This window comes from Anguilla rostrata, chromosome 1, assembly GCF_018555375.3.
Source record: "Anguilla rostrata isolate EN2019 chromosome 1, ASM1855537v3, whole genome shotgun sequence".
Taxonomy (NCBI): domain Eukaryota; kingdom Metazoa; phylum Chordata; class Actinopteri; order Anguilliformes; family Anguillidae; genus Anguilla; species Anguilla rostrata.
Genome location: NC_057933.1, coordinates 18,979,600 through 19,006,631, shown reverse-complemented (window position 1 = coordinate 19,006,631; position 27,032 = coordinate 18,979,600). Strand labels below are relative to the sequence as shown.

General features: G+C 46.4%; 1 protein-coding gene across 1 annotated transcript; it reads left to right on the top strand.

The window, feature by feature from the left end:
* Positions 1-690: 690 nt before the first annotated feature.
* Positions 691-24,467, top strand: lin52 (lin-52 DREAM MuvB core complex component). Its single transcript, XM_064327666.1, has 6 exons — positions 691-790; positions 1,703-1,777; positions 1,915-1,952; positions 2,097-2,163; positions 2,579-2,662; positions 23,966-24,467. The coding sequence occupies exons 1-6, from the start codon at positions 700-702 to the stop codon at positions 24,019-24,021; spliced, it is 411 nt and encodes a 136-aa protein (XP_064183736.1). The 5' UTR covers positions 691-699; the 3' UTR covers positions 24,022-24,467.
* The last annotated feature ends 2,565 nt before the right edge of the window (positions 24,468-27,032 follow it).

The following is a 27,032-nucleotide window of genomic DNA, read 5'->3' as shown; positions in this document are numbered from 1 at the left end:
GGACTGTGGGAGGAAACCCAGCGTACCCGAAGGTGCTACCCACTCCTGTTTAAGATACAAAATGATTAATTGCACTGTTTCATCTTTCCCATCTCTCACATATGAGTGCCTTGGGCGTCTGGAAACAACCTCATATTTTTTGAGCTTTGGGTTCACCACTTTTGCTTTAGCCTGTCCTTATTCACTGGAAACTGACTATGAGAAATTGCGGTAACTGATCACTTATGTATACAGTGAGAAAATGTGCCTTTAATATTTAAGTAAACTTGAAGTGCCTGTAGTGAAGGCAGTCTAATTATTTAGTCAGATGCTTGCAATGTTCTTTTTTTAGCCCCCAGCTTAATTGGCTTCGAAAAAATGTTACAAAAATCCTCGACTTCCTTTCAGATACCTGTCCGATCATAGACTCGCGCTGCTTAATTTTCCACAGATTTTTCCCCAATGTATTTTGAAAAATGATTATATTTACAAGTGATTTTACACATCTGGCTCCCTAATTTTAGGGTAACAACAAAAATTCTCCACTGTAAAATGTAAAGCAAAGTTTTTTATTTTATTTGTATTATAGTCAAGTGTTTTTTATTTTTTATTTATTGTTCTTAAAGTTTGGATACTCTACGCGTTTACTGAACACTGTAATGTTTTGTCTAGCCATCGCGATGTGTGCAGTTTTCCCTCCCCCCTACATACAGTGCATGGATGGTGTATCAGCCAATCCTGAAGTACTGTCTATTTATTGGCTGCACAGCGTCACATGGTATTGTTGTTAAGATGGCGTCTCCAAGTGGAGGTAAATTCTAATTCCTGTTTTATTGTGTGTTCTAGCAATCTATGCTTTGTAGAAAATCTGCCAACTATTTTGAACTGTATTCGTATTCCATATTAAGATTTAACACAGCGCATTCAACAAATATTGTTTTATAACCACTAAACCGGCATTTTGTGAAAATAGTTAAGTAGCTCGTGGTAGCTAGCTAATAGTATTATGTAGCTAGCTAGCAACATTGGCTAACATTCGCTAGCTGAGTTAACTGGATGATCAGCTAAAAATAAAGCTCGCGTGCCATTTGTTATTAAGTGACCGGTGTGCTGTTACATGATACATTAGCCGGTTACGATTCTTCTGTAAGGCGCTGGCTAGATTTACTATATTAATTAAAACTAGTTCAGTTTTAAAAATACAGTCTTGCATATCGATAGCAGTGGTACTGATATCTAACTGAGATTGGTGGCGAGACTTTAAACCGATGTAAATGAAAAATAGTAAGCTAGCTGACTAGCCAGCCTAACCACTCAACAGATGAGTTGGACAATAGAGATAGTCAAATACGTTATCTAACCGGCACACTAGCGAACGTAGACAGCAGCATTTTGCTGGATAATGGTTTCTACAACTTTGGTTTAGCAAGCATTGATGGTTCACTAACAATTATTAGTTGGAACTAGCCAACTAGTTGCAGGATTTTCTGCCTCTAGCCAACTAACGTTGCATAATTTATGAAGTTGCTAGAAGTCCCTTCATGTTAAAAAAATATGTGTAGGTATATCCATTTTGTGGCGTTCGTTCTGTCTTGCACTTGAAATAATAAAAATGTCCTTCGATTTTGTGGTGAGAATTATTACCATTTCTCTGTATGGACCACCTGTGCAAAAGATTGGATTGAAAGCATTTTACTGAATTGGCCTCGTGGTATTTTGACAGGTGACGACTTTGAGTCTTCCTTGCTGAGCTTTGAGAAACTAGACAGAGCATCACCTGATCTCTGGCCAGAACAATGTAAGTTCTCTCCTCAAGTGCATGTGTATCTTCTGCAAGGCATATTTGTTGGATTATACCACTCATTCCTTACATTTTTGTTTTGCTGCCATCCATTTCCTGTAAATGTCTGATTTGTGTGTACAATGTTCTTACAGTGCCAGGAGTTGCAGAATTTGCTGCCTCATTTAAAAGTGTGAGTGTTTTACAGACATATATCCCATTTATAGTACATTGCTGGGTGAATTTGTCACAGGTATCGTGTCGTTTTTCCTTTTGCAGAAAATAGGAAGACTTGAGACTTTCATAATCTCATGTGACACTTGCTTCATTTTTGCAGCCAATTACAAACTCCCCCCCTAAGTGGATGGCTGAACTGGAAAACGATGACATCGAAATGTTAAAAGGTAAGATCATGCGCTGAGTGCTGTACATATTTTATGTTTGCTTACTGTTGTAACATTTGCTTTCATATTGTGAAGAGTGTACAGATAGCAAGGATAGATATTTCTTCTTAATATTATTTAACAGTTGTGTCAATGTAAGATTATTTTGGGAAAAAGCAATTGCCATTTACACAGGTGAGCATTCTTAATTTAATATTGTATAATGTCCTCAGATTCCATTTGGAAATAGTAATTTACAGGGCAAGCCTGTATATCTCAGTACTGCGGTGAAAGCAGATATACGCAGATATAATAATGTAAATTATGGCCATAGCCATTGTGCAGAGTATGAATATATTCTAGATGTGGAATGTGAGCTTCGGTGAATATCAATGGAAAAGGCTTCAAGTGACTTTTAGTTTGTTTTCGTGCGTAGAACTTGGCAGCTTGACTACAGCAAACCTGATGGAGAAGGTGAAAGGACTTCAGAATCTGGCCTATCAACTTGGTCTGGAGGAGTGTAAGTTCCTGTCTTGTTTCTCAAAGATAATCCTTCTATTAGAGAGGAATCTACTTTTACACTGACCAACCTCGAATGGTCTAACAGCAGTATCTGTGTCTGAAGGTCTCAAAGCATATTCATTCAGGAAATTAAACTAAACGACATTGTTTGGATGGAAGCAACTAGCTTTTACATCTGCTTTCTGAGACATTGTTCGTATGTGTTCATTGTATCCACATGCACTGGGGTAATTTTCCTGTGCTTATTGCTAAGGCTGGGTGTTTATCACAGAAAAATTTGGCTGATCACACAGGACAGTTATCTCTGGATTTTTGTCAAAAATAACATTTTATTTTCATATTTTTATTTATTTTCTAGTGAGATGTCTTTGTTTTCTCCTTGGTTTTGTTTTAATAGATTTTCATTTTGTTTGGGTATAAGGCCTACTGCCATTTAATCAGATTATAGGGAACAGTTTACATAAGTAAGAAGTTAACTTTTCCCTGCAGTATAGTGCCTGTTATTCCTCTGATGGCCTCTGAGTGGTGCTGTTAGCCTTATTGCATCTCCACTCAGATTCTGTCACTTGATTTTAAGATGTGAAATTGGAATCCATTTTAATGTTACTAAACACTTTGCCAGGTTTTTTGCAGTTAGGCCTAGTCTAGCTTAAAATGCGTGACCTTAAGATGCTCAAGGGTTTCGCCATGCCTTGGACAAATCGTATGAAGTTGTAAGAAAGGATGATAACATAATTAGTGTGGGCACAGATTTGTGTATAAATAGATTAAATTTATTTAAGGTTGTTCGCATATTTGTGAGCATATGTTAGTTTGATGTGGTTGTGTGTGAACAACTGGATATTTCAAAGCTGAAGCTGGGCTTGGAGATCTGCTCTAATGCTGTGCAAAGTGCATGTAGTTTCTTTTTTTTGTTGTTGCCTGCTACTTCTAATGAGTTTCAACGCTTGAGTGACTTTTAAAGACGTCATAATATGATGCTCCTGTGCTTTTTCATGAAGACTGCATTTTATTGACATTAACTGGGTTATCATCATAAGTAAAATTTATAACTTCTAAATTCCTGCAATCTCTGTATGCCAGGGATTTGAAATCCGGTTTGGCTGATATTTCAGCTTTCCAGCATTCATAGTTGTAATCCAGATAATATGGAGTGCTTCAGTTTTTCATAAGAGAACAATGGATATTTAACTTCTTACGAACAGGAACGGGACTCGAAGCTGGGGGGCAAATAAGGGGAATTGGGGCAGGCTATAATACACTTCTTGGATAATTTCCATGCTGTGAGCTGCAGAGTTGTAATCTGAAAAACCTCGGTACTATATTTAGAATGGCTTTTAATGTCCAGGCATTTTAAGCATACATCAAGGTAATGCCTTTTTTTTGCAGTGGGACAGCAGAATCTTCCTGAAAGTTACGTTGATTTAAGATTTTTTTTTCTCTCTAAAATGTATTTGCGTGCTTGTCGGATTCTCATCATTGGATTTAACTCCCACACTCTTTTGTGTGAGAAAACAAAATGGAAGGGCTGGGGTTGGACGAGGCGCAGACGACTCCTGCGTCTGCGTTTTCGAGCGTGTCGACGCGAACACGCGGGAGCCGTGGGACTCCGTCTGATGTGAACGGAGCGCGAGCTCGTCGATGGCGAGGGAGGACTCAACCCCCCCGGCGACGAGCTCGCTGCAGATTTGTAAAATTCCATCAAGACGGGATGATTAAACCAGGCTTGTTCTGGGAAGGATTATGCCAAACATGATTTGTCAAGGCTTTTTCCCTACCAGGGAAGTGGGAATCCAGTGACGGTTAATAGCAATTGTGTAGCTGTGTAATTGTTTCTGTATTTGCTGTTATTGTCTTGTGGTGTAATAGCGAATACAGAAAAGCCACGGAAACACATGTAATTGCATATGCTAAAGTGCTCCGCGTGTAGATTAATCTTTGGCTTCTGCATGGGAATTCTAAGACGCTGTCATTAGGGGCAGTGTAGGCAGTAGTGTTCTTTTTAAAGGGTCTGTTCACTTGTCAGAGTTGAGTCGGTTAATCTGAATAAACATTTAGGTAGCTGGATGTATTTGCTAATCGGGTCCATGGGAACCGATCCTGTGTGCTTATAGTGGCTTACAGAGGTTGACACAATTCCTGCTTTTTCCTCATAGTTTGCTACTCTTAAAAGGCTAGTAGCTGTGGATATTGTTTGATTAAAAGATTATTCTTCTCTGGGACCTAGAAGAGAGACAGTGAACCCCATTCCAACGATTACCATGAGGCTTTTCATTAGGGTTCCCCTCTTAACTGTGTATTGGAGGTCATTAATTGGGGGTAAGAGACTTCAGGTGGTTTCTGGTGTTGAATCTGGCCTTCACGGTCATGGGTCTGCCATCCAATTAAAGCACAAATTAAGGAGGTTATTTCACAGGGATCAGCTGCACAATCACCACTCCACTTAGCGTAACATGGGTGCCGAAAACAAAGTTGACAGTAACTTTGTATTTTTTATTCTTTTATAGAATTTAGTTCTTTGATCATCATATCAATGTATTTCCACTTGATATTGTAATGTGAGAAGCTTTAAATGTCATTTTTTAAAATTAAGCTGCTGGATCGCTGTTAGCAAAGGCTGATCTGGAAGTTACTCGCTTGTTCAGGCTTAGTTAGGGCCTATCTAATTTTGTCAATGTGAAAACACTGTCTATCTGGTCTCCTCCTACAGCCAGTTTAACTGATCAAAACAGTCCTGACAACCCCTGGCCAGCTTTGCCTTGTCCATGTTTTCCCTACACAGTACTATACTCCTCAATACTACAACATGAAATCCAAAGCACTATTGGACATCCCTGTGCATTTGTGTGTGCGTGTGTGTGTGAGGGCTGCAGAGGGGTGGGTGCATTGCTTTTCGACGTGTGCGACCGCTGGTTTACGTAAGTCTCCGTACACAGAGATTACACGTCCACGTGAGCCGGGGAAGGATAAGCCGTGCGCTGTAGCCAATCGCAGCCTCTCCTCCCTGGCCCGTGCGGAAGTTTGCGCAGAGAGCCGTAGCACGCTAGCGCCGAGCTGCAGGGCTGGGGGGAGGCCACACGGAGGCCCTCTACGAGCGAGGCATCCCGACCCGGCTGTGATGTCATCCCTTCCTCTTTTCTTCTCCGAACATTTCTTCACCGTCGCCGAACGGACCCAGAAGGTTTCGAATGAATAGTGAGCTTTTCCAGCCTTTCGGGAACGCTCTGTTCAAAGCCAGGCCAGACAATAAGTTGTTCTTTTGTGTGAACTCGATTGAATTTGGGGGCGATCGCCTGAAAGGTGCAGACCGAGGTACACGGGGGCATCCGCACACAGAAAGCAGGCAGGCACAGCCGTGTCTATATTCCAAAAAACCAACAGCCTTTACGTCGAGGCGTCCCCAGGACGTTTGCCTGTAGGTGCCCAAAACGTCCCTTTAACACAAATGGGTTTAATGACAGAGCTTTGTCTAACAGTTTATGCCAGGGAGCCAGGGATTCCAGTCACGGGGCAGATGGGATTTGGAGGCAGTCAGCAGCCCTACTGAGTACCTCTTTCTAGGGAAGCATGGGGACTTCAAGCAGTCTGTCTGCACAGTGACGCTCATATCAGAATAGAGGGTATGAGTCATATGAATAAAAGAGGATTCAAAGCACAGTCATTTTAAGGAAACCCATCGAGAGCTGGGCAGTGTCCTGCACTGGAGTTGGTTCTTCTCATTTCCCAGTCCATCACCGGACGGTCCTGTTACCCTCAGGAGGACACACTAACCCTCACGCTTAGTGGAGTACAGTATCCACAGTCTCAAACCTCTGTGGAAATCCTAGGCCGAGAAAACTAGAGCGCACCCTGTCGAAAACTAATCGTGTACACGGAAACGCTTCACACAGGTTCTGAAATACGCATTACCTCTAATGAAATGCATTTTTCATGGGGAAATCAGACCGGCGTCCGATGATGCGTTTTTTAAGAGTCGGGCGTGCGTTTTCGCGTCTGCTTCGGCGCAGGGGAGCTTCATCACCCGGGGAAAAGAGGAAGAGGGCATCGGCGGGTGCTTAGGTTTCCGGCGGCCCGGGGCCGGCGTTGATCAAAAATGACAATAACGTTGGCCTTTCCCGCCGTGTCCCGCGCCTCCAGAGGGCCTTACACTATTATTAGTCCACACAGAGGCACAGAGCCGCGTTTAATGGCTCCTCTTTAATGTGCCGGAGTTTAATTTTCTCCTTCTCCCAGCTGTCTGGGGAGGCCCTGTAAATCTCGGCTACTTTTTCATCACGCCCGGCGTTCTTTACGGCCCTTAAATGAGACAGGGGAAACGGGGCAGGGCGGGGCCAGGATTTACCGCTCCCCCTCAAACGCTCGGACCATCAAACACTCGAGCGGGTTAATGAGCACAGCCCCGCCGGGGAGGGAGAGGGCACGCGGGGGGGCGGGCTCTCTCGGGGGGGGGTGGGCCGAGGGGTGGGTGTGAGGTCCACACCAGGCTGACTCTGAAGCATCACCGGCAAGGAAGAGCTTCCACTGGTGGTTATGATTCCAGTATTGAAGCAGTGCAGTATAGCACACAGGCTAGGAAGAGCTTCCACTGATGGATATGATTCCAGTACAGGAAGCAGTGCAGTATAGCACACAGGCTAGGAAGAGCTTCCACTGGTGGATATGATTCCAGTACAGGAAGCAGTGCAGTATAGCACACAGGCTAGGAAGAGCTTCCACTGATGGATATGATTTCAGTATAGGAAGCAGTGCAGTATAGCACACAGGCTAGGAAGAGCTTCCACTGATGGATATGATTCCAGTATTGAAGCAGTGCAGTATAGCACACAGGCTAGGAAGAGTTTCCACTGATGGATATGATTCAGTATGGAAGCAGTGCAGTATAGCACACAGCAGGAAGAGCTTCCACTGGTGGATATGATTCCAGTACAGGAAGCAGTGCAGTATAGCACACAGGCTAGGAAGAGCTTCCACTGATGGATATGATTTCAGTATAGGAAGCAGTGCAGTATAGCACACAGGCTAGGAAGAGCTTCCACTGATGGATATGATTCCAGCATAGGAAGCAGTGCAGTATAGCACACAGGCTAGGAAAACAATCAATCATTTATTTATATGATTCCAGTACAGGAAGACAGCCCAGCTATACCCACAGGGCAGCCTAGGAAGAGCTTCCACTGATGGATATGATTCCAGTATTGGAAGCAGTGCAGTATAGCACACAGGCTAGGAAGAGCTTCCACTGATGGATATGATTCCAGTACAGGAGGCAGTGCAGTATAGAACACCAGCCAGGAAATGGCACCTGTAACCAGATGATTGGAGGTTTCAGTCACAGGCAAGGCACTGGCGCTGTTGCCCTGAGCAACGTGCTTATCCAGAATTGCTTCAGTAAACATCTGTATAAATGCATAAAATGTAAGCCATGCAAGTCGCCCTTGATGAGGGCGTCCTCTATCAATTTGTATATGTTTAAAATATTCAGTCTCAGCATTTTTTCAAATTAATATTTAACAGCAGTGGATTAAAATATGTATTGACCAAAGAAACCATTAACCCTTTAACCGGTCTCACAGCGGATTCCCATCCTGTCCCTCAGACAGCACCGTCGGGCCCAGCCTGTTCAGTGCCGGTCCTGCCACTGAGTTCTTTCTTTCTCCAGGGTAATAGTCAGTTTGTGCACTTGTGGTCACACACGCCTCAAACCACAGGAATTCCCTGCATAATTGGGTGATTATATCCTGCAGTGTACAGTAGACGATCTGCTAACCATATATCTCAGTTAGTTTGCTTAGGTTTCCTGTAAAAACGCTAGGAAAATGAGTACTGTGGTTAACTAGCTTGCGTATATATTTGCATGAAGGTTCTGCTGGAGGTTAAACTAGCACAGATGAAGTTCCACTGAAACCCCAAAACAGCTTTGTTGTGTGCGACTCATCTTAATGTATTGGATCTGCATTGTGAGAGAAGCCGCAGGCACTGCAGTGTTGTTGTAATAACAGTTAAAACCAACTGTAGCAGATGTTGGTTTCTGGGTAGGGACTGCTCCACCATTGTTGTTTAGAATCTATTTGCGCGTGTAGCATGCTGTGGTGCAAAAATAAGAGTTTATCCCTGTCATAATAACTAGACTTCACCTCCACATTCGCACCAAAGAGTGTGTCTTATGCTTATGCTGCGTGCATGCGTGCCCGCATATTCAGCAAAAGGAGGTTTTGTCACACTTCGACTGCAATGCTGTGGACCACAGATTGAACACCTGGCTCTGGAAGTAATTGCTTCCAGTAAAATTTTATTGGAGCGACGCTCCGCGCGTTTCCCTTGCTTGTAGGAGCGCGTAGTATAACATTGTGCGTCTCCAGTACGCCTCGCGTTATGTTAAACGCGCTCCTGCGGCTGCGAGCGCGCATTTAAACGGACACGTGCCGTTTGATTACTGTTCCGCGCGTCACATTCACCCGTTTCAACGGTCGCACTTTTGACTGCAAGTGGCTGTTTGTCTGGCTGAAATACTGCGAGCAGAGCTCATTAAATGGACACTTGATGTGAGTTTTCCTTGTGAATGTGTGCAGTACAAGAAAATATGTATTTGCATGCACATTTCTAAGTGTTTATGAGGGGGTACATGTGTGATTGCGGTTGTATTAAAGACTCTGTGCCTGGGGCCTGAGTGTGTAGAGCAGGCCTCAGTCCCGTCATCTGGGAGCACACAGGTGGGGGTGACAGCCGCATTAAGAGCCCAAACCAAGCAGTGGCCCCTCGGGGAGCCCCTCACCTGCGTCCCTCGCATCCCCACTGTCCCCCCGGGGAGGCCCCGGGCGCGTGCCTGTCCTCGGGGCCCCAGCTGCTCCGCCCCGCCCCTGCCCTGCCCCGCCCGGTGATGAATGTCCGCGGCACGGGCCGCCGAGCGCCGTCATCAAGCCCCCCCCGCCCCGCGGGGGAGGGGGGGGGCAAGGCCGATAAGCGCTGTTATTGAAGGCAATTGAACAGAGAGCGCCCCCGGGGGACCGGCCCGGGGCACGGCGTCCTAACACACCCGCGAGCCTCACACCCTCCTGCCTATTAACCCCCCCCCCCCCCCTCACCACCACCGCCACCCCCCCACCTCTGATTTCGGCCTGATTTGTGCCCTGATGCAGCCCGGTCAGGCAGATCAATGAGCCTATGATATACCTCTGCTTATTAGCCACGTTCTCATGATAAGATATAGTGCCCGCAAACATCGGCTTCTATAACCCCTCCTGCGATATGAGAGGAGCTGGGAGTTCAGGCTTTCTGCAGCGTCTGATACAACCGTCTGGCGTATTTACTATTGTAGCACTTTTTGGGTGATTTGTGTGGTCGGTTTGCTGGAGGGCGAAGCCAGAATTCAAGATGGGACACTGTTGTGACGTGCTGGGTCATGCATTATCTGTAATTGGCTGATGTGCAACCGAACAACTTTGAGGTATTGCCCTAACAGCTATAATATTCACTTTGGAAATTGATTGTATTAATATAGAGAGAATCGTACTGAATATAAATGTCCATTCAGTTTTCAGATAAATGTTGCTAACTTTCATCGATACCTTCCAGGTGATTAGGTTGTCTTCCGCTGTGGGAAAATTTGACATTTTTATCTGTTCTCTGAATCATCACTTGTGTGGTTGAGGGCTATATCTATCCTGACTGTGTCTGATTTTCAGCTGGACTTTGGTCCAAGTGGGGAAGCATATCTGACTAACCTTGAGTGTGGCGGGTAATAGATATCACATGTTAAAGGAGCAAAGCTTCAATAATGATGCAATTTCTGAAGTAGCAAATTATGATACGAGTAGCCCAATCAAATTATTGAATAAGTGATAACTGCGTTATTGTATGATTATTCTATATAATAATCACGGTGGTTGTGTAAGGGGGGTGGATTGTAAACATCCACAGCCAGTGTGTGTTTGAGTTATCACAGTAGCCATTGTGGCAGAGCTGAGCTCCCTTGTCCCGCGTCATTATCTTCCCCGATTGGCTGAGTGTAACTCCACCCACACACCGATTTACCACACCTGGTGCTCCACCCTCAAACAGCGCCAACCCCCCCCCCCCCCCCCTCCCGCGACCGTCTGCCCCCCCCGAAGGTCAGCCCTGACAGCTCCTAATGGCCCAGCAGTCACGGCGGCCGCGTCGCGGGCCTCCTCTCCCCGGGATCAATCCCCGCCTTATTAAGAGCGCCGCGCGGCCCAATATGATTGCATCCGCGGCGCCCTGCCCCGGCGACGGCCCGCCGCCGATCCATCACGGGAAAGGGGGGGGGAGGGGAAGGGGGGGAGGGGGGAAGGGGGAGGGAGGAAGGGGCCCCCCTCCGCGGGGCGGGCGGTTGGTTATGAAGTGCTCCCTCTGACAGGCTGGAGGAGATGAAGGAGAGGGGACGGCTCCCGCTGCCCCGCGCCTGAGATAAATAGACGCGGCGGATATCTCCCTCCTCGCGCATAATGGGAAACGGAAAACGCTAAGCGAAAACCGCTAGCCTCTATTTTCTCGGCGGCTCCATTCGTATGGAAATATTCCATAAAAATACGGCGGTGTTTCGCGTTCGAGGCTAACCGTACACCTGCCTCGTTCTCCTTTTTTTTTTTTTTTCAGCGGCCGAGTTGGTTTGCTTGCAAACGGGCGGGAAATGAAGGAAGCGGGTCTCTCACCCCCGCCTCCCCCCACCTCGAATTGCTTTTACTGCATTAGGGCAATGAAAATATTCAAGCGGTTCCAATATCGTCTTTATGGAAAAGAACTCATTGTGTCTGCGGATAAGAGTAACAGCGCGATAAGAGCAAAATGCACATTTCCGATTGTAAATTAATTTGATCGATTGATTAATGATCAAAATTTACTCAGGTGCACTATTTAGGTTCTTGCGGTAATCAAGCAAGCAACAAGCTGTTGAGGCTATATTATCCAACTCCAGATCCAGATGAGGCTATAATATCCAACCGCGGTTTCATTTATTTTAAGGACGTCACGGTTTTGTATAGTTTTCATTTAGTATTTTTACTTTTCAGGAACAGCAACAACCTGGTTTCCTTAAGCTACTTCTGTATTAATGCGTGGTTATTACTTCCGTACACACAAGGAGCTCTTTACTAGATTAGCTCAGAGCCGTGCTGAGAGCAGCGACTGGTGTCTCACCGCCAGCAGATGCTGTGGAGTTAAATAAACGGAGCACTCCAGCGGCCGTTGTGTTCAGGGACTCCAAATTGATTCTGATGAGCAAGCCGGGTAGCTCAGCTGAAGCCGGTCTATCACACGTCTCTTCAACAGGCCTGGCTTGGTAAAGGGGGGTGGTTGTGGGGGGGGGGGGGGCAAGGCACTGCTGTCTCTTTCCTGCCCACCGACTCTTTGAGCAGATCCGAAATGACACGTCATTTGCATAAATAAATTAGGAATGCATAGGATATTCTTTCCCAGCTAATCGCGGCGCCCGGGCGCAGTCTTTCCGGCCTTTTTAATGAATGAATTTTGACTGATTGCCTATTAATAAGGACGGCTCAGAAACGGGGCTGCGCTGCCACTGTGTTGGGGGGGGGGGCGGGGGGAGGAGCGCGCGCATTCGTCCACATCCGCCCGCCCGCCCGCACCCGCGTTAGCTTCGGCGGCGGGCGTGCGGTCGCACATGTGCGAGCGTCCGCGTGTGCAGCCAGGGAAGATTGCGCCTCGTCGGCGGGGGGGTGGGGGGTGGGTGGTGTTTGTGGTGCTGGTTGGGTGGGGGGTAGGGGGCGGGGGATAGGCGGAGGAGAGCTGGGATATAAAGAGGAACCAGTGGCCCCCTTGGGAAATCATTACCCGTGTCCGCATCTTAAATATCCCTGTGAAGTATCAATAAGTGGGTAATTGAATTTTGAACACAAACACGAGTGTCAGGTATGGGTGTGTGCGCGCGTGTAAGTGTGTGTGACTGCGTGTAGGGGGTGGGTTGTATGGGGACTGAATGTGGTATTTTGGTGGGGGGATGGGGGGGGTGTTGCCTTCCTCTCTGTGCACGCCCCCCCCCTCCCCACCACCCCACCCCCACCCCGCAGTCCCAGAGGACTGAGGCAGAGAGAATGGATGTTAAATCCATTAAATAAAGATTACACACAGTAATGACACAGTGTGGCGGTTTAAGGGGAGAAACAGGGCTAGGATTACAGTCTGTTTGAGCTTAATGAAACTGCATTAGGGCAGTCAGGAAAAAAGGGCTACGCCAATTGGCCTAGGTGGTCATCAGCCATTGGAGCCAAAATGGATCCACCTTTACTTTGCATTGAAGATTGGAGCAGAAGATTGAGGAGCAGCCTCAGTTAGTCAGCATCTTCATTATCGGTTAACCGCTCGGCCATTCAGCTCAATTATAAATATATACATGTACACACTATGTGTTCCACTGCTGTTGCAAGGCTAATATGGACACGTTTGATAGATCTATTTAGGCTATTTGAAATGGAAAGCTACGGTTAAGCATGGGGGAGAACCTCAGTAAAATGGCCACTGCAGCCGTAGAAGGTATTTGTCATTACGGAGCTAAGCCGACGCAGAGCAGTGCAGTGATGTTTTTCGGTAATCCGGCGGTAGGATACCTGGCCAGCAGCAATCAGAGAGAGAGGGAGAGGATTTACCCGTCAGAGCTCCGCTTCAGAGCGGCCGGGGAGAACCAGAGTCTCTACCATCTGCCCTCGACTGGAGAGGGGCAGGGCTGCAGCATGGCTACAGCAAGACTGCACCAGGGCTGCACCAGGGCTACACCAGGGCTATGACAGGACTGCACCAGGGCTGCATCAGGGCTACACCAGGTATATAACAGGGCTGTAACAGGGCTATGACAGGACTGCACCAGGGCTACACCAGGGCTACACCAGGGCTATGACAGGACTGCACCAGGGCTGCATCAGGGCTACACCAGGTATATAACAGGGCTATGACAGGCCTGCACCAGGGCTACACCAGGGCTACACCAGGGCTACACCAGGGCTACCCCAGGTATATAACAGGGCTGTAACAGGGCTATGACAGGACTGCACCAGGGCTGCAACCCACACCTGCCTTCCTGCTCTTGAGCTCCTGATTTTACTGTCCCACAACCAGGGGTGTAAGCCTCAGGCTTCACCACAATAGGATACAATTTTGATTCTTGAGGAAGTTCACGGTGCCCTGCCCCAGCGACATGCCGACGTCGATCCATCACCTTGGGGTCCATATTTGGCAATATTGCAAATTTAGCTACAGTACAATCCAAAATTATCCAATATAGCAAGAAACCATCAATATATATGATTCAGATTACACAATCCTGTTACAGTGTACACATACAACCAAAATGAGGTTGAGAGTGCAAAAACGTATTGATGTTACGTTTTAACAGAAGGACAAACGGCACTAGTGGTAGTGATGATGAGGTCAAGTTGGACACGTAAGCAATTATGCTGGCAGTGTTGCTAGAGAGCCAACTGCCATAAGATTATGGACATTTAAATAAGCATTTTGCTATGATTTATAACATTACAGATTGATTTTTGCACATTGTATCGATTAGATCAGATTGTTTCCCTTTGAGCCGATACATCAATTTGGATTGATGTATCATTACACCCCTACCCACGACTGAACATTAGAGAACTGAACTAGCCCACAATTTAGTAGGAGTTACATGAGTTGAACAGGAAAAACATGCACTATGTTAAATCTTCTCAACCACACAAGTGCTGTAAAATTTCAGTTGACAATGTATTGTAAGGCTGTACGTGGACATATAGGCCTACTTTTATAGAACATATGTCATATGTAAGTTTAGGAGCTAGGTGGCCATTGGAGTGATGTTTTTACTGAAGCCTACTTTACCACATTTGGAAATACTTTTGGTACTTTAATCTGGAACTAGCATAGACTCATTTCTTTCACGTTTCAGAATGGTTTTTCAAGTAGAGTCGCAATCTATCATTTTGTTCTGATAGCTGTTTCAGCTCTGTTATTGTATCGTATTTTAAACTCCCAGAAATACAAGTCATGTAATGAATGAGGCAATACCTATAGCCTATACACAACATCTCCAGTTATAATAGAATAAAATGTTAAAGAAAAGATAGCATCATACTTCATGTTTAAAATAACCAGGCTGCTCATTTGAAAATTATTCTCAAGAAAATGCGAGTAGGATAATGCAAATCCCGGTCGAAATGAAAGGCCAATCGAGCAGAAGCTGTTGCTTTCGCTAAGAAATGCCTTCCAGCTTAGGCTATTCAGCCGGTTTTGTTTCGGGTTATCGGCTGAGTTGAATTAACCTCAGGCCTTCTCTCGTTTGATGCGTGACGTGCCAACAGCAGCCACTGGCTGACTGATCAGGAGATCAGTGATCAGTGTGCTTGCTGGGGTCACAGCCCGTTCCATCCATAGCAGTCACGTTTATGGACAGGAGTGACGTGGTCCATCTCCCGCAGAAATAAAAAGGCACGAGCGGCAGAATCTATGAGCCATCATTCAGTATGGACGGCGGCAGTAACAAGCTGCTGATTAACTAAGTACAGAATTAGTAATTGACCTTTCTAATCAACTAAACAAATCTCGGCCTCCCACTAATCAGTATTGATTTCCCGTGGCCTGAGATGGAGTGTGTGTGTGTGTGTGTGTGTGTGTGTGTGTGTGTGTGTGTGTGTGCGTGTGCGATTATATGCGACACACACACACGCCTGTCTCTGCGAGTGTGTGTGGGTTTCCATGGGCATACACACACACACAGGCCTGTGTGTTAGCATGTTTTTGTGCACGTCTGTCTGTGTGCATTAGTCTGCGCCCGTCTGTGCGTGCACGCTTTACAGTACGGATGTGTGTGTGTGTGTGTGTGTGTGTTCCAGAGGTCAGGACGAGGGTGGACCCTGGTCTTTATCACACATTTCAATCTGACTCCCACAATGCACATCATTTTACTTTCATAGCAGGAGGAAATTGAGGATAAATTGAAAACTAATTAATGACCGGAGCAGAAGGGCGATTGCTGGTGGAGATCTCAGGGGAGATGGTGGAGCAGGGCATCACTTCCTCATTGTCTGGGCCAAGGGAGAGGAGGTTGGGGGAGGAGGGGAGGGGAGGGAGGGGGAGAGAGAGCAGCTGGGACAGAGGTTCCGCCTGTCAGCCCCCCCCCCCCACTCCTGAAGCAGCGGCCCGTTTAACGAGCAGTTAGCAAAGAAATCAGCAAGATAAATCTGGGATTAGGAAGCGGACGGCTCAGTGGCAATCATCTGGGGGGGTGTGGAGGTCGCTGGGGGGGGGTCCCCTGAGATGCCGCGGTGGAGTGCTGGAGGTGCATTGCGCTCCGCGCTCACTTTCGAAACCAGTCCAATTCCCCGCTTCACGTCTCTTTGCTTCAGGCTTGTCCATACCCTGTAGGAGAAGCTAAATTAGTCCTGAGAGAGAGAGAGAGACACACACACACACACACACAACTAAGCATAGTTTGTCATTAAACCCCATCATGGTATGAGTAATATCCAACTTGGGTCAACAACAGTGGATCTTTCCAGAGTGAGCTTCACTCAGCTTCACAAACTTGTGCGGTGCAGAGGTGAATATGCTACCACTCAGGACAGGTAGCTAGTTTCTAAACACGCCTCAAAGCTCCAGTTGTCTGTCCACACAGAGCTGTGCTGAGCGTGGTCGGTTGAGACTCGGTTAGAGTTAAAGTGTAAAAAGCCGCGATGAAATAACTTATCAATCTCTCTTCAGGCTTTTATTAAACCCCCACTGTGATTGGCGGCCTGCTGCTGACCGATGGCTTTTTCTCCCTGGAGTAATTCTCGCAGAGCTTAATGGCGGCGAGGATGCTGCGTGTAAACGGCTCAGAAGGGATCATTGGTTGTTAATGGCAATGATCTCATCTTAATATGCATCATGTATATTCTAATCTTGTTCATATTCAGGTCGAATCCAGGATGTTTGAGGTTATGTCGGAAAAAAAGAAAAATTATCGCAATTAGTTTCCTGAAGTTTATTGCAGGTTTGTAAAATGTACAGCTTTTTTATTCTGGCAGTTTTTTTTTTTTCAAGAATTAATACTAGTCCTACAAATATCTTTACTGTCTAATTTAATGTATTTCATGAATCATTTAGAGAGCCTTTGGCATGGCATACCGGACAATAACAATAAATCCCTGTCTTAAAATGCACTTTTCCACATAATTAAAATGTTCCTGCATTTAGTACCATCATCCACTGGGCGATTCGGTCCAGCTGAAAGCCGTTTGGCTTCAGCTTTCATCATGAGTGTAGAAGTGTAACATTATAAGTCACTTGCATAACATTTTTTTTTTTTTTGCAATTAAATGTCTTTTGTTTTTTTAGTTCTCACATGAAGGCTCATATTCAGTTTTATCAGACAAAAAATTGTCGTTAACTTGTGGGTAAAGGGTTTAAGGAAATGACTTGCCAAAGTAAAATCTTTGTAGTTTTTACTGAAAAGTACATAATCTCATCTTTTTTCTGATCACCCCCACCAGTAGCCCCCCCCCCCCACCCCCAGCCCCACCCTCAGCCTCCATCACTGCAAAGTCATAATGAGTACTTTGAAAAGTAAATAAAGTCGAAGCACCTCCTCGTTCGGCGGCTGTAATTCCTCCCAATGCGAAAATGATATCTGGGCAAAAATAATTACGGGTCACCCTAATTCATTTCATCTCGCTTGATTCTGATGGTTTCATTCCTTCCCGGGGCCCGGCGCGGCCGTCCGGGGGCCGTGATTATTTCGTTAAGCGTTATTCGAATAGACAGTGCGGAGCGAGATTAATCAATCCGAATCCAATTAGCATCATGTTTAACCTGATGATGGACACCTCAAGGTGAAGCGCCCCGCGCGCGGCGGCCGCATTAGCATTCCGCGCCGGGCGGCTCGTCTAAATTACAAACCCGTTTGGCTTTTTCATTAGCCGTGCCAGGGAGGGGGACGGGGACGGGTAACCCTTTCGGCGCCCCCACCCCCGACTCCCGTCCCGCGTTGGCGGGTGTGGCTGAAAGGCGAAAGAGCCTGACCCCTGCAGCTCCACTTTGACTCGAACGCGGAGATGGGAAACGGATGCGCAGATATGGCGATTGTGTGCCCGTCGGCTTCCCGCTCGTGTATATTTTGCATCATCAAAGAAAGGTTTTGGGGAGAACGCACAAACTTGCCACACTTTGGCAAGTGGTTTCCTTAAACCCTTTACCCACAAGTTGAGGACTAATTTATTTTGTTCAGACTGAATATGGGCCTTCCTGTGAGAAGCCCGTACCTGCACAGACCTGCGTAGATATGTCAGCATATGAACAAAATGAGCGTGATTGTGAACATAAAGCGTGCGTAGCGGGGAGATTCAGAAGATGGCCGACAGTCACACAGGCTCACGGCAGTCGGGGCTAACTGATTTGAATTTGCAGGGTAATGAAGCTACGTTAACCTGCATTTGTGCTCGAGTAAAGCTGGTAACAAATACCTTAAATTAATGGCCGTCCGAGCGGCGCACAAATTCAACACAGTCGTCGCTAGCTTGATTAGTTGGCGTTTTTCAATTACTTGTTCATACCCATTTAACGACTAATTACTGTACATAAATAAAGTTGAATACGCGTCTACCATTAATTTGTTGACGGGCCCGAAATTAATGGAGTCGACTTACAGAAGCATCTTTACTTATTTATGTCCTCCTGGTGGAACAAATTTCCGGCAACTAATATCTGCAATAAAGAGCTAACAGCTAATACTTTCTAAGTGCTGTCAAATCAAGATCCGTTTTCAATTAACAGCTTGATCAAGCCTAATTAGGAACCTAATTGGAATTAAAAACCAGAAATGCACATTAGGTCCCCAGCACCAGGTCTGAGAAACGTGCATTCGTCACTGTGAAAATATTTGTTTAATACTTCAATAAATTGGCCTCTGAAACAAAACGGTCCCACAGAACACAGTGTTTTAAAACCTGTGTACAAACGTAGCAGTGCATTGATGTTCTCTTCTGTGCCCTTCTGTATAATCCTTAAAAATGTTCATCAAGGGCTGCAATTTGTCGTCAAGTATACTTAACCCCTTTAGGCTTAGCAGTTTAGTCCATTATCATTCTGACCAAATGTATCATTTTATCAATGTATTGTTTGCTTGCTGGCAGTAATTAAAAGCATTGCGCTGAATTTCAAATGCTTGATGAATGGAACTACTTCAAACAAAGTGGCAATGAACATTGAATTATGTGTTGATTATATTAGAATAATTTCATTAAGAGGGACCACTTCTAGACATCTGTCAAGAACAGCTGACATTGGCTTCTTTTGGAAGCCAATGTCTCTCTCTCTTCCATACACACAGACATACACATGCATGCGCGTGCGCACACACACAAAAAAAAAATTTTCTGTCCCCTGTAAAGACGTAGCAGATAATGTTGCAGCTTAGGTTCCGTTTGTCCGTCCATTAACATCCGCGATACAAGCTTTTCCTGTCATATCTGCGACCCACAGCAAATTAAATCTCTCTCAAACTCTTGGCTTGCTGAGCAGGAAGCATACTACCATGTGTCTGTTTGTTGGGGTGTGGTGGGTGGGGAGGGGGGGGGATGCTACCTTTTGTGAATTTTGTGAATTTGTGAGTTTTGTCTAACACTTCTGCACAAGCGGCGCAAGCTGGATCCTCTCGTTATTAGAAACAAAGAGCAGTTACTGTACCTGCCGGATGAGCCCTCTCCAGGGCCACTGCCTACCAACCCAGCAAGAGGACTCTGTTGTCGGAAGGCTTTCTGCAGGCCAGGCTGTCGCGCTTCTCGCTTTGGCGTTGGAGGGACCCCGGGATGCTGGTGCGCACCTCGTTTTGGTCGGCCCCGGCGAGCCGCTCCCTTCCTGCGTCTCACCGCACCGTCTGCGCAGCAGGGAGGTGCCAGGATGGGTTATACCAGCAGGGCGGCGTCCCTCCCCGCTCCCTGCAAGCGTGCTGAAATGAGGCAGTGACTGCGACGAGGCCTCGCTGTCGGTCCGTCTTTCTGCATTCGGGGCCGAACGGCCTGTCTGAACACCCAGGCGCTTACCTGGGATGAGTATGCGTGGCACGCCTTTCCTGACGGGTTTTTTTTTAGTCATTCCTTATTTTCTCAACTGACAATGAACCAAAAACAAACTCATTTAAATGAGAAGCGCCTACTTTGCGCCGTTGGAGCAGGTAAAATGTGTTGATTTGATTGCTCTGCCTTCTTGCGTGCATTAATTAGCCTGCGCGTGGTGCTGTGGTGAGCGAGGGAGCTCTCTGGGCCAGAGCACGGCAGGCTGAGGAGCTGAGCATTCTCAGTCTCTGTGACTGTGCCTGTCGCAGTCTTTAGGCCCAGCTGCACCTCTGACACAGTCTCCGTGACTGTGCCTTTCTCAGTCTTTAGGCCCAGCTGCACCTCTGACACAGGCTCTGTGACTGTCTCAGTCTTTAGGCCCAGCTGCACCTCTGACACAGTCTCTGTGACTGTGCCTGTCGCAGTCTTTAGGCCCAGCTGCACCTCTGACACAGGCTCTGTGCCTGTGCCTGTCTCAGTCTTTAGGCCCAGCTGCACCTCTGACACAGTCTCTGTGCCTGTGCCTGTCTCAGTCTTTAGGCCCAGCTGCACCTCTGACACAGGCTCTGTGACTGTGCCTGTCTCAGTCTTTAGGCCCGGCTGCACCTCTGACACAGTCTCTGTGACTGTGCCTGTCGCAGTCTTTTGGCCCAGCTTCACCTCTGACACAGTCTCTGTGACTGTGCCTGTCTCAGTCTTTAGGCCCAGCTGCACCTCTGACACAGGCTCTGTGACTGTCTCAGTCTTTAGGCCCAGCTGCACCTCTGACACAGTCTCTGTGACTGTGCCTGTCGCAGTCTTTAGGCCCAGCTGCACCTCTGACACAGGCTCTGTGCCTGTGCCTGTCTCAGTCTTTAGGCCCAGCTGCACCTCTGACACAGTCTCTGTGCCTGTGCCTGTCTCAGTCTTTAGGCCCAGCTGCACCTCTGACACAGGCTCTGTGACTGTGCCTGTCTCAGTCTTTAGGCCCGGCTGCACCTCTGACACAGTCTCTGTGACTGTGCCTGTCGCAGTCTTTTGGCCCAGCTTCACCTCTGACACAGTCTCTGTGACTGTGCCTGTCTCAGTCTTTAGGCCCAGCTGCACCTCTGACACAGTCTCTGTGCCTGTCTCAGTCTTTAGGCCCAGCTGCACCTCTGACACAGTCTCTGACTGCCTGTCTCAGTCTTTAGGCCCAGCTGCACCTCTGACACAGTCTCTGTGACTGTGCCTGTCTCAGTCTTTAGGCCCAGCTGCACCTCTGACACAGTCTCTGACTGCCTGTCTCAGTCTTTAGGCCCAGCTGCACCTCTGACACAGTCTCCGTGACTGTGCCTGTCTCAGTCTTTAGGCCCAGCTGTACCTCTGACACAGTTGCAGTGGATCACACTGTACAAAATTCATCGATAGAGGTGTTCACATCATCTGGAGTCCTGACTGTCTACTTAGATTCCACCCCTGCTGTCCTTCAGAGACATATGTGCGCATACACAGAGACACGTAGGCATGCACACACGCGCGCACACACACACACACACACACACACACACACACACACACAGACACACACTCACACACATGCAAACATGCACACACACGTACACACACAAACAAATTCACACACAAACACGGACATACACACACACACACACACACACATCCCTGGCTGCGTCCGGACATGCTGATATGTGCTCTGTCACTTTGGAAGCAGTGGGCTGCGTGTGATGTTGTTTTGTGAGTCAAAAATGAACAGATGTTTGTATAAATTACCTCCCTGTCTGACGTCTTGCAAATTAAATACGCGCTCTGCATTAATAAACAATTCCAATTGGTTGGAGAGGGCGGGGGACGGGGGGGAGGGGGAGGGCTCAGTTATTAATCCAAGGTTGAAGAAGCAGCTTCCAGACAATGCAGATAAAGAAACTTTGGAGCTGGAGCACAGGTGTTCTGGTAAAATGCTATAGCTGGGTAGCTAAAAAAAAATCCTGGACCTTATCCTGCCTTAAATGAGTGTCCTTTTGGATTAATTTTAAGAACGATAACAATCAACTTAGTGTTGGCTCTCTATAGAATGTCTTTATTCAAAGATTTTAAGGACATTTTAGCATCAGGAAGTGGGATTGTTCAAATCAGACGGCCGTGGCTGTAAGGAATTGCTGTAATAGCGGAACACTAAGATTCGATCGAATGAAATGATCATGTGACGAGGCGTGCGGTGTAGTCTGTAGGGCTGCTGACTCTCGACCGCGTGCGATTCCCCCGTGCGGGCTGGGGTTTGATCTGCGCTATGTGTCTTTCTCAGCTCTGGTGCCTTCCCTATCTGTTTTTTTTATTTTTAATTATTAATAAATGCAGTCATATGCATGGTAATATTTTATTAGGATGAATAAGCAGATCAGGTCCCGCAACATGATATCCACAACTCTGATCTTTTGATACTGAATTTGAGATTACTAAGTATTTGTGTGAAACTCATGTGATTCTTTTGATTAGCAATTTTTTAAAACGTAGATATTTATTTTAATGTATTTAAATTGGCTTACTTGAACAGTCCAATAATTTTACAGTAATTGTATGCACTGAAATTAGGCTATATAAAGAATGAAGGTTAACCTACCTAATTCATTTCTTTCAATTCCATTATTTCAAGAAAGCATATTTTGAAGCATAGGATCAAAATAGTTTTCAGCTGTTTAAATTCATCACAGGTTAACTTCTTGCTCACTCATTAGGGTGCCTAATGCATTCCTGTCTTAAATGAAGACTGCAGATTTATATATATAAAATGGCAGTGCATTAAACATGTATACAAGTGAGAGGCTGATCGATTAATTGATTGATTCATTGTTAAATTTCCTTGCCTTATTGCCTGTGTTAAGCACACAGATCACATGCAGTAAGACTGTAGCATGTTTCCTGTCTGAGCCAGCAGGATCACGCTATTTCATCCAACATTCAAATGTGCCAATTGGTGATAGCTTGAGACTAGAAGTAACTGCCAGGTTCAGAGGGACATTTTATAAACTGAAAATATTTAGCCAAGATAAGCGGAGATGCTAAATTGAGTTTTAGCTACATTCACTAGTATATACAGGACTAGTATATACTGCAGGCTACGTGACCAGTAGTATTTACTAGGCCTACCTACTCGGCTGCATTAAAAGGACGGTGCTGCAGGCTCTCCCATCATGCTTTGCACCCATTGGACCTGTGAATATATGGCTCCAGTTGTAATCAGCTGTAGATGAAGTTAGCGACATAGCCTGCATGTTTGGGGTGGGGGTGGACGTAGTGGGTGGTGGAGGGGGGGAGCGTGAGCCGCTTGTGACTGTAAATAAAAATGCAACCAGCGGTAATAAAAGCGAATCATTTGCACTTGGGAATGAAAAAAACACGTTAAAAAGCCCAAAAGCCTAATCCTGGAGGATGAGCGTGTGTGTAAATGGACTAATCCATTTCCCTTTGCTCTCGCCTGCAGCATTAAAGGCTGTAATGGGCCCTGGAATGCTGATGCTAGCCCTCATTCTACCCTTATGTATGTAATGTCCTTATGTGTACATATCTCTGCACCATCCGGACCCATGTCCTTTAGGAACATGTACTGTAGAATCAAACCTACAGATCTCACAGGGTGCAGACATCTTAGGTTGTGTAAGGAGCTACATAGGAACAGATATGCAGTTGTGTCTGTTTATATAAGAGATGCCTATCTTCAGAGTGAGCTACATGTGCGTTTCAGCTAGCTGAAGAATTTCGGGTTCTGTATCGTGCTTGTGGCAAAGATGTACTGCAGGGCTGTGTACAGTACACACTGTACCCCTGACTTGCTCACAGGAGTGCAGTCACTGGTGGAGACGGACTTACAGGTGTCCTTAGTAACCCCCTTTGGATCGAGGAAGATCGTCACCCAAGCAACCCTTTCGTTTACTCAGACTGAACAGAAAATAAATTGACCGCAGCCTTGGTCCTATATCTCTATTCATTCCTGAAGTTTATGGGTGTGTACAGGCAGTCCTCTGTCCTGTGGGGCTGTAGCAGTAGCCTCCTTATCATTGTCATTGCTGTTTAGCGCCATTAGCTGATAGCCTACAGGAGCACAGCCTGCTGATTTCTAGAGCTTTGTTATGATACTATCTTGATCAGACTGGCATCCTAGAGTTAAAGTTATTTTTTAATTGAAGTGCCCCTTGTTTATGTCACCTCCATTTATGCTAGAGGAAACATAATGGGTCAGTATACCTGTTTGACATTTTTTAACGCTTACCTCTGTTTTCCAGCCAGGGAAATGACGCGAGGAAAATTCCTGAACATCTTGGAGAAGCCCAAAAAATGAAGACGGCCATGTTGTTCACCTGTGTGCGTCAGCAGAGATGAAGTAGCACTCTGAACAGGACACAAACCAGCCACACCACACTGAAGGAAGATGAATCTGACACATGTATGTGTAGAGTGTAGCACACACCCGTCACCGTAGAGACCGTTTTGGTATTGAAGGAAAAAATCGTTGGTCCTTTCTCACGTTATGGACATTGTTTTCGTTAACAGTGTTTAAAAGGGCTAAAAAATCTTCTGATCCGAAACGTCAGATCTCTCATTCAGAATCATAATTTCTCGATTTTGTGATGGGCTGAAATGGATCCGTTGCAGTCGCCTTCTTGTTAGACCGCAGGTCACTTTATTCTTTCGGAAGAGTGTATATTCTGTATTTATTTTTAAGCTTAATTAATGGTGTTGCTTTTTTCTCAAAAAGAGTTCTGCAATAAACTGTTTATACTCAAAGACCTGTGAGTCAGTGTTTTTTGTGTATTGCATTATCAATATGCACTGTCCAGAGAAGTTTTCAAAATGAATCTGTTGCAAATCTCAAAATGATAGGAGCCATTTTAGGGTTACATCAAAGTACTTAGGCATTCCTGAATTTATTATTGCACATTCCTGTAAACAACTGAAGCCAGGATGAGTACTAAAGAGGCTGAATGACTACTTTTTTTACTGAGTGCGAACAAGTTCCTGCATTAGCTTTGATGACACAACAGTTGGGGGGTGGCTAGGGAACAAACTATTAATTAGGGCAATAACTTCATGCCTGTACCATTACGTTGATGCCCTCCATTAAAGTCCTTCTCCTAATGTAGGGAGGCCGGACATAGGAACCCCCCCCCCTTCATATTGGAAGCCCCCCCGCTATATTTTTTCTCTTAATGAGACTTGGAAGCGGAGGCTCTGCACAAAACATTGCGTAAAAATAATATTGCGCATTGTCGTCCCTTGTAACGAGAGTTGACATAATTACTAGGGCCATTTCTTTTCTAATTAGCACACTTCCCGCGCGGACGGGGCCGGCGGCTCGGGCGAAAAGGGGATCGGACAGGCATGGCGAAGGGGAAACAAAAAGAGGCCCGTCCCGCGTAATTAGGTGAGACAATGCCTCCGACTGTTCCCGGCTGGAGATGTCGCTGCCGCCCCGGCCGCCTTGGCGAACGCTCGCCCCGCGAGTTGCGCGTCTCCGCAGGCCGCTAATAAGCCCCTAATTGTCTTTCTGGTTCACGCGGGCGGAGGCGACCGCGGCCCCCAAGCGGCTCCCTCCGCTTCCTCCCTGCTCCCAGATTCACCTCCCGAAAAATGGGGGAAAGTATGTGTATGTGCGTGTGTGTGTATACATGGTTATAACTAAAACTACATTACATTACAGCATTTTAGCATTTATCCAGAGCGACTTCCACAACTTTTTACATAGCATTTACATTGCATCCATTTATACAGCTGGATATGTACTAAAGCAATGCAGGTTAAGCACCAAGCCCAGGTCCTTACCCTCTATGCTACACTGCCCATAACCAACTAGCTATAACATAGATTGTGAGTGTGTTTGTAGTGTTCAGTGGTACTTCCATTGATAGAAGGCTGGGGGGGGGGGGGGTTGTGGGGGGGTCTGCCTGATGGACTGGAATGCAGGCTAGGGTGGCTGGGAGCAGTAGCTTCATTATCCACACCCCCCGCAGTACTGAGGAAACTCACTATTACAGATGCTCTACGGAACCCTGCTACTGTCGTGCTGGGGGCAATGTGCATTTTCATTTGAAAAGTGAAAAATGTTAGTGACATTCTTAAAAAAAAAAAAAAGTTGTTCTATGCCAGTGTAGAACAGAATTTAAACTTGCATTTGCAAACCGGACACAAACTAAGAGTACACTAAGGGCCAGTTGGATCTGAACATGAAACCAACAGCGAGCACCACAGCCTCTTGATGGTAAAGATCTTTTCTGATTGAGGTAGACAACAGTTTTGATTCATCTCCACCTATTCTTCCAACATATCCTTTAAGGAGTTGTCAGTCCCTAATGACTTGACTGGGCTGTAACTGTTTGTTTTTTAAATGATGGCTTGCTTGAGGTCATAAGGTTGTACTTGTTGATATAGACAGCAATTAGTTCCGTGAATTGTACCTGTTGAATATTGACTATGATGGGTTAACAGGTTCCTAATTGTTGATATTGACTATTGTAGGTTGACCGGTTCACAGACAGATGGCTGTGCTCCATGGTGTGTGCACACACCGAGTGCCCTGACATGCTCACTGGAGTGCAGTCACTGGTGGAGATGGACTTAGAGGCGTCCTTAGTAACCCCCTGCGGCTTGAGGAAGACCCCGGGCCCCAGGCCCATCCAGACGCGCTCCTGAAACCGGGGGTCATTCCCCGCCGAGGGGTCGTCTCCCCCGAAAAACGCAGCCGTCAACAACACACTGCCCTGACCTCGCCGAGCACCGCCACCCCGACAAACGTCAATCCGATGTGCCCTGAGGCCTTTAATTAGCTGTCAATTAGCGCAAAACGAATCAACTCCTCGCCTAATTAAGCAATGCCGCCCGGCAGCTCCCAAACACGCCATTGTGAGAGCGCCATGAGAAAACTGGAGCTAGCAAACTCGCTTTGCGTCAGGAGTGCATCGCGCCCCTTGGCAGCGCTCTGGGGAAAAGCACGAGCAGGCAGGCCGTTTCATTTTCCCTGACTCGGCACTGTGGCCCTGCTATCATGGCTGTTTTATCCCATCCCATTTAGAAATGGAATGACACGAAGAAGCAATGCGGTTTCTCTTGAGACGCTGATGATGTGTTAATAACATGGAGTTGATGAGGAAATACCCTGATAGCCACGGCATATGTGGTTTTCAAGATCAGAAAGCATTTTACCCTTCTGCTGGATCTGCGTGCTTGTTTCAGCCGGATAACCCTTAATGGGAATGTCTCGAGATACTTTTATGCATCGTAATAGTGCAAAATCGGAAGAAGGTAAAAGTAATTAGCGTGACCGTCTTTCCATGACAAATACACAAGTGTCATAGC